The sequence below is a fragment of the Frankliniella occidentalis genome, unplaced genomic scaffold (assembly GCF_000697945.3).
Source record: "Frankliniella occidentalis isolate FOCC.00 unplaced genomic scaffold, Focc_3.1 Scaffold202, whole genome shotgun sequence".
Lineage (NCBI taxonomy): Eukaryota > Metazoa > Arthropoda > Insecta > Thysanoptera > Thripidae > Frankliniella > Frankliniella occidentalis.
Window position 1 is genome coordinate 328358 of NW_026267328.1, and position 9740 is coordinate 338097.

General features: G+C 49.3%; 2 protein-coding genes across 2 annotated transcripts; one reads left to right on the forward strand and one right to left on the reverse strand.

The window, feature by feature from the left end:
- Positions 1–278: 278 nt before the first annotated feature.
- LOC113212049 (inactive pancreatic lipase-related protein 1-like) lies at positions 279–2382 on the forward strand. The gene is made up of 7 exons (XM_026430618.2): positions 279–619; positions 715–919; positions 1013–1164; positions 1251–1502; positions 1582–1773; positions 1843–2014; positions 2097–2382. The coding sequence occupies exons 1-7, from the start codon at positions 496–498 to the stop codon at positions 2185–2187; spliced, it is 1188 nt and encodes a 395-aa protein (XP_026286403.1). The 5' UTR covers positions 279–495; the 3' UTR covers positions 2188–2382.
- Positions 2383–2618: 236 nt separating this feature from the next.
- LOC113212048 (guanine nucleotide-binding protein-like 1) lies at positions 2619–6712 on the reverse strand. The gene is made up of 12 exons (XM_026430617.2): positions 6520–6712; positions 6068–6185; positions 5718–5928; positions 5456–5596; positions 5159–5378; positions 4960–5055; positions 4789–4877; positions 4573–4698; positions 4359–4484; positions 4135–4282; positions 3920–4060; positions 2619–3828 (listed from the first exon to the last, which is right to left on the reverse strand). Exons 1-12 carry the CDS (start codon positions 6614–6616, stop codon positions 3530–3532), a joined length of 1812 nt encoding a protein of 603 aa, XP_026286402.1. The 5' UTR covers positions 6617–6712; the 3' UTR covers positions 2619–3529.
- Between the last annotated feature and the right edge of the window lie 3028 nt (positions 6713–9740).

Here is a 9740-nt window from a genome sequence, read left to right on the forward strand (position 1 = left end):
GTGAGGAAGGGGAGCTCCTGTCCTCAACCCTCACCCGTACGCCGCCTCGGCGATCGGCCCGTCTTTTCGCGCTCTGAGAGCAACCCGCCCCCGCCCCGCCCTTCCGAGACGTAACTTTGCAGTACACACACGCGCGCGACACGTCCGTTGTGTTGTGTACACGCACACACGCGCGTTTGGCGGACACGAAGACGGTGCCCAAGTCCTCTCACGTCGTCGCCCGCACCTCCACGCGAGATAAGATAGACGGGCGGCCCGTCCCGCGGAGCGGAGGTCCTGCGCGTCCTGGATAGTGGACAGGACGCAGTGCAGCTCCCTCCACCCTCCTCGGCTTATCGTCCCCGTCCTCGTCCTGGCCGCCACCACCACCTGCTCGCCGCCCTCCTTCTCCCGGGTCACGTCCGCGGGGCCCGGCGAGGCGCCCGACGAGGAGGCTCCCCCCGCAAGGCGAGGACATAAGTACCCGCGCCGTCGCGGGGCGGACGCCACACAGACATGGGTCGAAGCCGCTCCCCGCTCGTCGCGCTGCTCTTGGCCGCGCTCGCCTCCGCCTTCCCCGCCGACGACACGGCCGTGTCCGAGGAGGTGGCGCAGCAGCTGTACGCCGAGGCCCTGTACGGTGAGTCGCATCACGGGGCTGGCAGCCTGGGGAGCTAATTTATCCAAAAGCCAACCACTTGACTCCACCCGCCCGCCGGCCGTGTGCACGCGCAGCGCCGGTGTGCCCCGAGGTGCGCTCCTCGCCCAAGCTCAACCTGCCGGACGGCGCCGAGGTGGGCGGCGACGGCCGCGGGGACGAGCCCGTCCGCTGGATGCTGATGCCGGACGGCCGCGGCGAGGCGCAGGTGGCCGTGCTGAGCGGCGCGCAGCCCAAGGACCTGCCCACCCTGGGCGACATCACCTTCCTCTTGTACACGAGGTGAGGTACCCGCCCACCCCCTCCCCCTGTCGTCATCTCGCAGCGGCACCGATTTGGATTTGTAAATGAAGAAACTTGTCGTTGTTGTCCTAGAGATAACCCAGACCGGCCCGAACGGAGGGCCATGAACAAGACCTGCCTGCCGACCTTTGAGAACTTCAAGGCGAGCCGGCCGACGGCTGTCCTCATCCACGGCTTCGGCGACAACCTGCAGGATTCCTACATGCTCCCCCTGCTCAAGGACGGTAAGTGGAGGGCCCCAGATGACCGAACGCATGTGTCGTACACCCTTCCGCCTCCCATGATGACTGTCCCCCGTGCCTTCCACCAGCCTTCCTGGAGCGCACCGACGTGAACGTGCTGGCGGTGGACTGGGGCCGGCACGCGGCCACGCCCTGGTACCAGACGGCGGCGCAGGCCACCGAGGCCGTCGGGGTGCACGTCGCCGGCCTGCTCGACCACATGGCCGAGCGCCAGGGGCTGAGCGCGGCGCGGACGCACATCGTGGGCTTCAGCCTGGGCGCGCACGTCGCAGGCCACACGGGAAAGAACGTGCGCTCCGGCCGCCTGCACCGCATCACAGGTGAGACTCGGGAATCGTGGTTTTCAAAATGCATCCAGTTCCGCAGTATACCCAACCCTAGCCGTCGTCGTGTCGCCAGGGCTGGACCCCGCCCGGGTGCTGTTCGAGGGGCTGGGGCCCGCGCAGCGCCTGGACAAGACGGACGCCGACGTCGTGGAGGTGGTGCACTCGTCCGGGGGCTACCTGGGCTTCTCGCAGTCGCTCGGCCACCGGGACTTCTTCCCCAACGGCGGAGAGTGGCCGCAGCCCGGCTGCGTGTTCGACTTTATCTGTGAGTATAGCCACAGAGTGGTCCCGCAGTGGTTCCAGACTGCCGTCACACTAACGTCACAATGACCAGCCGTCTGCAGCCACCGGCGCGCCTACTACTACTACGCCGAGGCCCTCAAGGAGAGCGCGCGCTTCCCGGCCTACCCCTGCGCCTCCATGGAGGAGTACCGCGCCGGCAAGTGCGCCCGGGTGGCCGCGGCGCACCTCGGCGACGACGCGGACCACTGCACCGACGAGGGCTGGTGGGTAACGGTCTGCAACCACCAACAACAACCCAGCACGGGGCATTGCGGTGTGCAACGTAACTCCTTGCGTCTGTTTCAGCACACAAGGCAACTTTTACTTCGAGACGAATCCCTCGTCTCCGTTCGCACGTCCGGAGCCATCCTCGAGTCCTACAGCAGAGTCCGTATGAAGTCACAAATGGCGCATAATAAATATAAATACAACCTAGTCGAGATGACGTCACATAGTTGGTCAGTATGTTGAAACCCAGTTTTAAAAATAATTTTGACATCAATATGAATTGTATTGGCGTGTTTGGTGGAATATGGTGAAACCAATATGAAATGTTCATTCCCGCAACAGAAATAAACTTCTTGGTACAGTACTTGCTTGACTCTGAAAGAAAATGCTCACCCCAGAGACAAGGTCAATTATAGGGTGGTGCTGTGTGGTGAGGGATAGAAGATCCCCTGCATTGCTTTTGGTCTTTAGTTTTTGAACTTTTGATTTTGCTAGTAGCAAACATTTTCTTTTCTAATCCTCCATGTGAGCAAGGAGATAAAAGTACTAGGTACAAGAAATATGTGAGTTCATGCAGCATTTAAAAAAGAACAAAAATGATGAAGGCGTTTAAGGCATTTATCAGAGAATTTCTTGCAAAATATAAACATAACAAGGTACAGAGGTTACATTCAACAAGAATAAATAAAATAAGTAAATGCGTTTTTGGTAAAAGTCCTGTCAACCATCACATACTTGAGATATGATTGTGAGACATTATCACATTCAGGAATTAAAATTCAGATAATCATATACATAAGGCACCATTGTCCACAAAGAATGTGATGTGAAAGAAATGTAGAAAACAGAAAGAAACATTAAATAAGTATGTAGTCTAATGTTTTACATAGCTATCATGGAACTGTGCAACAGACTTCATAAGAATGCAAAAGCAGACTAAGTTAATAATGCAATATAGATCAATACAACTTATTTGCATCTGGCACTAAACACACCTCTTAATATCACCTTTATCACTGAGTACATTACAATCAGTCACACATTTCTATGGAATTAAAAATCACGGAAGAAAGAACCAAAAGAGGGTAAAATTTCTGACCATGTGTATTTGCTTTACCAATGAAAAATAGCTACACAAAAATATGAAAAAAATCGTACTGATGAGTAACACACGGTCACAGATGCTTATCACAAAAGAGTATGCTTAATTAAGACAGAGATTATTGAGGCAATAAATTTCATAAGTATTTCAAAGATTAAATGGTTTTTAAGAGTGAAAATGCATAGCAAAAATATACTGGTTAGGACAAGTACAAACAGCAGCAAGGGGTGAATTTTGTGCTGGTGACCTAACAGACCATCTTTAGGAGTATGCTTTTATTTAATACTAAGAATCTATTTTCAAGTAGAGCATACATTTTAGCTAATGGTAGATTGATATATCTTTTTTAAACAAAACTTTTAGATAATAATGTATAGTATTATTATTGCAATGTGAAATCACTCATTATTCAGTCATCATCAACCCCTAGAGCTGCAAATTTGTTGGCAGCTCCAACAGGAGAGACATCATCATCATCGTCATCATCATCATCATCATCATCCATGCTACCTCCATTGCTGCTGTCATCAGCATCATCCCCTTCTTCTTCTTCATCATCACCCCTACCGGCTTCTGCTTGACTTGCCGAGAAATCTTCCTCGTCATCTGAAGATAGATCTATGTGGACAGGCTGAGCTGAACAGTGATCAGTGTGTCTTGCTTGGATCCAACGAACTATTTCAATTTCTGGATGTGTTTCCCACGTTTCTACAAAAATTAGTATAGTATGAATTAAATCAGTATATAGTTAAGAGATAAAATAGTTAGTAAAAGTAGATCCTAAAATTCTAATACTTACCTTTCTTTCCTGTATAGCCTGGTGGATATAGACACATACAAATTTTGCCTTCTAATGCCATCCTTAGCAAATGATTTGCTGCTCGGTAGGAATCCAGACGAGCAGCTTTGGCAGTGAGAAAGCCTCTCTTTTTAGCCCAGCCTAGAGAGGAAAAAAGACTTTAAAACCCCATCAAAGAAAATAGAGGTGTCAATACGTATAAAATTGTAATTTACCATCGCACACATCCATGGCAGACCATTCATCATCTCCTTCAGGATGTTGCAGTTTTAGCAGTTTAATTAAGTCCATGCGCTCTGCTATAAATTGAACAGTAGAGAATGGCTCACGTACTTGAGCTATTGGGAAGCTTCCCATCAATATCTGTAGAGAGAAAGAATGTGGAAATAGAATAATTTATCTTGTTAAAAAAATCAGAATCAGCTGAAGTTTCACTTACCTGTTGGACTTTTTTTACTTTAGATGGGAAAACTAAACCAGGACAGTCACACAACCTCACAGTTTTTGTTAACCAAATGGTTTGAAAGTATTTTGTGTGACCTGGAGTCCTAGAAACACTAACAACCTAAAGAACATAGAATAAATTGTAGTAGTAACAAATTTCAAAAGTACTAAACACATTTTAATCTGTTTTGCATGGGAATGAGCATTACCTTTTTCCCCATAATAGCATTCATCAAAGAGGATTTCCCTACATTAGGCTGGCCAACACAACCAATAGTAAGAGTACCATCCTTGTACTTAACATGTTCCACATAGCTGGTGTCTGCCTTTTTCAGCTGTAGATAGATAAAACAAAATTAAACAAAATCTATTTTGAGGGAAAGTTTTGTACTATAAAGAGAAAGGTAAAAATTACTTCAACCAACACTAATTGTTTCTTCAGCTTCCAAATCATCATTTTCAAACTCTATTTCCATCTCTTCAGCAATCTTTGTTTGCCAGGAAGACAGGTCAACTGAAACAGTATACAATTTTGAAATAAACAAATGTCTGTGTGTCAGACCTAAGGAAATAACCAAATTCTATAAAATGATCACCTTGATCTTTGACAATGGCTTTGCAAGCCTCTAATAGTTTTTGGGCTCCTTCAGCAGCCATACGCATTTTACCCCTGCGCCGTCGAACTTGCAAACCTACCAGAAACAGGCATCAAATTAATTTTATGAAGGGATTATTTACCGCAGCAGACATAAAAACAAACGAGAAATAATAGAATAAATTAGATTAATGCTGTACCTCCTTCTTTCTTTGGATTATCAGCATTCAGGCGGAGATTGTAATCTGGATATGATGTGAACATAAGCACATGCAGTTCTGGGTATTTTTCTTGGAAATAGTGCTTCCATGCTAAAACCAGAGGTGCTGGTGCCAGGTCAACTTTATTCAGAACTAGTATCATGTTTTTCTTCAATTTTTCGGTGACATAATTGTACAGAGAAGGTGGAAACATCCAGGCCTACAGCAAAAATAAGTGTGAGTAAATTTCTAGCAGAGTACAAAAGTTACAGATATAGATAGTAAACACATACTTACAGGGAAACGAATGTCAACAATAATTAATATTATATCAGACATCTCTAAGACTCGCCACAATTGCCTCCATGTTTCCAGATTCAACTCAAAATAGCTCAAATCCTTCCAATCAAACTTCTTTTCTAGAGCTGATACATATTCCTAAGACAAATGAAAGAAATATGAAACACATTATACATAAGTATATGTTATAACATTCAATCACTTAGATTTAACAAACATAAATTAAGAGACTACTATGTAGAACATACAATAGACTTACTGTAAAGTATCGATGTTCTCTAGCATCAAGCTGAGCTGGTGTCATACCATAGTTCCAAGTTGGCCGAACAGGAAAATCTAAGTCTGGAGTAAAGTAGGTATCACTGTCAATTTCGAGATCCTTTTCATCCACAGGCACAAAAGTTTTCCTAACAGCTTCTTTGCGCTCTCGAACTTCAGCATCAGTCTCACGATGAAACTGAAGTGCATACCTGTGGTAAAAACGAGATAAAACTTAGTATCGTCATTTTATTTTCAATCATTTGAATTTGAACAGAGAGAAGATTAAAACACCACACAATCATTGAAAGCACCCAATTTTTAAAACAAGGTTTTGAAAGTTAAACCTACCGGTTGGGTTTTGATTTGGGCCCTCTAGCATTTGGTTGTGAGTTGATTTTCTGGACTCGATCACCAGGTAGACTACTTTCGGACTCATCATCAGCACCACCGCCACCACGATGTAAAGCTAAGAAATTAGTGGAAGGTAAGTCAAATGCATTTAAGGGATAATGGTCACTTACATTGTTTCTGTCAAATAAAAGTTCATAAATGAAGAAAAGATGTGAGGAGACGGAATATCAAAGTGGAAGGTACTAGTAACATAAAATCAAGACAGTTTTAGAAAGGATTCTTCATCATTTAAACACAGAAATTAGAACACAAAAGAAAGCTAATACAGAGAGACAGCAATATGTTAAAAGATACTAATTGAAACGTCAAAATAAAATGCGGTCAAGGAGGTTATGGATTCTTCCAGCACGAAGAAACATAGCATTAAATTGCACAACTTAGGTCCTTACTGAATGACGGAATCCCAGACTTCTTCTGACGTTTGGCGAGAAGTTGCTGCTTTTTAGCCTTGCCACTAAACGGCACTTTTTTACGAGCCTGCGGCATTTTCAGTGATTTTGTGAGATTTCAAGAAAAGTCAGGAATACAGGCACAAGTCAGTTAGCTTCTGCTCTCCTCGGTCTACAAGCTCCGCTGCTCAGCTGTTTTACAAGACGGCGAACAAATGACGAACGCTGGGGATTTTGCCGCTGTTTCATGCGCAGATTTAAACTGATGGTAAAGAAAAATGTAAGTACCTTGCATTGTTATGATTATCTGAACTAATTTGAAACAAATAGACAGACGATATTCGCAGGTTTACATTTAAGTTATAATTTTTTATCAACCGATTCATGCAACAACTTTTTCTCTCCGGCCAAGCGCATCTCGGACGCCCGGGAGGTAGGCAACCCATCGTACGCCAGTGCCGGAAGGGCAAATACCCCACGGCCCCTGCCTCCTGCTCGGTAAAAAGGATGGAGGGGGGGGGGGGGCTTCAGGCTGGAAGGCAATCGGAGTGCTCCTACATTTTCCAACTTCAGGTCCAAAACTTTAGTATTTTCTTTGCTTAGTTGCGAACAAATCATTACCGGTAAAGTTTTTGTGGTTGCATGTTGCACCCAGGATCGGGATTGGGTCTTTGAAGTACAGAATAAGGACTCTAAAGTACTACACCAAAAGAGTGCTTCTAATACTGATCAGTTGTGGTTCGGGTTCTACTGTGCCACATCCAAGCCAAGCGTGTTGTTTGCCTATCATTGCTGACCAAGGCGCCTAATGGTCTCGGTGGCCCCGAGCGAATAGGCAACTCGCCTGCACGGTACAGTAAACTGCATAAAGTGCACCGTCAGTTTGTGCCTCGAAAGGTACCTCGGAGGCCCCGCCTTGTGCTACCGTAAGGGAGTTTCTCTGTGAACGCGACGGGGTGCTTCGAAGCAACGTGTGCTGTGCTGTGCTCCAGTCCGCGCAAGGACCAACAAGGACTGCAAGGACCGACGAGAACTGCGGGAGCACGGGGGCGGGAGCAAAGGAGGGGGGGGGGGGGGGGGGGGGGGGGGGGGGGGGGGGGGGGGGGGGGGGGGGGGAAGCGTGCGTGCGTGCGGAGCAGCAGAGGGCCTCTCCAGAGGGCTGGGCTGGCCTCTTGCGTCAGGAACTTTATTCGTTGACGCGTCGCCGTACAGACCTCGCCATTGACGTCGCGAGGCCTGGCCTGCCGCGGCGTGACGGCGCACAGCAGCAGCGCAGTCGAGGGTCGGGAGGGTACACCGCGAGAAAAGGAGGCAAAGCGACGTAAAAGAGAAGGAAAACAACGCTGGACTAAGGGTTTTTAAGTCCAAGGTTTTGAAGTTAAAAACGTTTCCAGAAAAAAAAATCGGAAAAAATTGAAATACTTTGAGAAAATTTAGAAGAAAAAATTGAACTTTTCAGGAAATATTGTGAGATTTGCAAACAAATCTTAAGATTTTTCAACCGAAAAATATTGTTTAAATAATTTTTTGGAAAATTAAAATCCATAACAGCCGGACAGGATCGGGGAGGCATAAGAAGGATTATCCGTCGCTCGCCGATTTGCAAAAACTGCCTGCTGCGAAAATACTACAGCTTTCCCCGAAAGTTTTATTACACCTATTTCGTTGAAATGAGCATGAAAACACGTCCCAACTCCGATTTAGCTCGGATGAGGTCTCGTCCTGACCAGGTCGCCGCTGCCGTCAGCAACTACACCGACGCATTGTTTCTACGGACGCTAACGCTATCGTGCGGTACACACACACCTGATTTATCGTTGTCAGTTTTCTTTTAAAACTTTAAAAACAGAGTAGGAGCCATGTCTGTCAAGTGGCGCTGGCGAGGAGCAGGGTGGTTCGGAAGAGCCCTCTCTACCCTCGCCGCCCGGCTCTTCCCGACGAGACCGACGAGGGGTCCGCCCCCCAATCAGCCCAGTGCCCCGGGGGCGGCGGCGGCGGCTGGGGGGCGTATCAGAGTGGAGCACCACTCTCCTCGCCTCTCCCCGTCCTTCTCGTGCTTCACACACGCCCGCAGCAGCAGCAGCACGATCACGACGACCCTGCTCTGCTGCCGGCCCCCGGCCCCCCGGCCAATGCGTGGATGGGATTTAATTTCCATCCCGAAACTTAAGCCCCAATGCGCTGCGGGGGCTGCGGGGCTGGCGGGGCGGAGGGGGCGTGCATAACTCTACTTGGGTCGTTACTCGTCATTTTCCTTTATTCCCTGCTGGCCGGCTCGGCCCGACCCGACCGACCCGACGCGGCGCAGCATGAGCGAGAGCGCGTTCGTGCACGTCCGCCTCGAGTAAGTATGCGGTACGTGCCGGCGCGGTACGTGCCCACGAAGGCGAAGGGTACGTCGTCGTCGACGGGGACGTGGCGGACGTGGTGCGCCGCTCTGCCCGTGTGCTGGCCGTCGATATCACACACCGCCGCCAGCGCCGCCGCGCCTGCCCGACCAAGACGACGACGACGACGACGACGACGCGCTTGGTTGGGGCATTGCCCGGCGACCAGCTCGTGCCCTGGTACTTTACTTACAGTACAACTACACGTTCACTACGGACGGACATCATTTCGAGAACGTTATCATCGTGCCGGTCCCCAAATCGGGAGCAAACGGCAGCCGACAAAAAATGAAAATGACATAATGCATATCGTGACGATCGCGATTACGGTCCCGCTGCCCTGCTTCTCTATCTGCAGCACCTCCTCAGCTCCGCCCTGCTCCGCCCCGCCCCGCTGCTGTCAGGCCATATAGTTTCCTCGATCTGAAAGGCAGGCGGCAGGCCTCCGCGATGGCGCGGCGCGCGGCCACGCGGCGCAGAGCAGCGACCCGCCCGGCCCGGCCCGGCCTCGGCATAAATTCCGATCATGAATGCGCCGGGGGATCACTTATAAAATTGAATGTGGAGTGCTCTCCTCTCGCGAGCCATATATTAGGAAAGCGCACCGGGCTGCTCCGCTGTGCTCGCTGCCTTTCTTGTGGAAGAGGCGGTGCCCGGGCCGGGGGTCCAGACGGCACAGTGGAGCTAAAGCGAGACAGAGGGAGAGAGAGAGAGGGGAGGGGGGGGGTCTCACCTGACAAGGTGCGGGACAAAAGCCCCCGGTCATTGTGCGCAGTCAGGCCAATAGGGAGGGTGACAAATCCTCCTGGCCGGCGCGTTGCTCTGCAGAGCATG

Coding starts and splice junctions, on each gene's coding strand:
- LOC113212049 (XM_026430618.2), top strand. CDS start 496: ATGGGTCGAAGCCGCTCCCCGCTCGTCGCGCTGCTCTTGGCCGCGCTC. Junction 1,165..1,250: donor GCTCCCCCTGCTCAAGGACG/GTAAGTGGAGGG, acceptor GCCTTCCACCAG/CCTTCCTGGAGCGCACCGAC. Junction 2,015..2,096: donor CACTGCACCGACGAGGGCTG/GTGGGTAACGGT, acceptor CGTCTGTTTCAG/CACACAAGGCAACTTTTACT.
- LOC113212048 (XM_026430617.2), bottom strand. CDS start 6,616: ATGCCGCAGGCTCGTAAAAAAGTGCCGTTTAGTGGCAAGGCTAAAAAG. Junction 6,186..6,519: donor GTCTGGGATTCCGTCATTCA/GTAAGGACCTAA, acceptor CTAATTTCTTAG/CTTTACATCGTGGTGGCGGT. Junction 4,283..4,358: donor AAGTAAAAAAAGTCCAACAG/GTAAGTGAAACT, acceptor TTCTCTCTACAG/ATATTGATGGGAAGCTTCCC.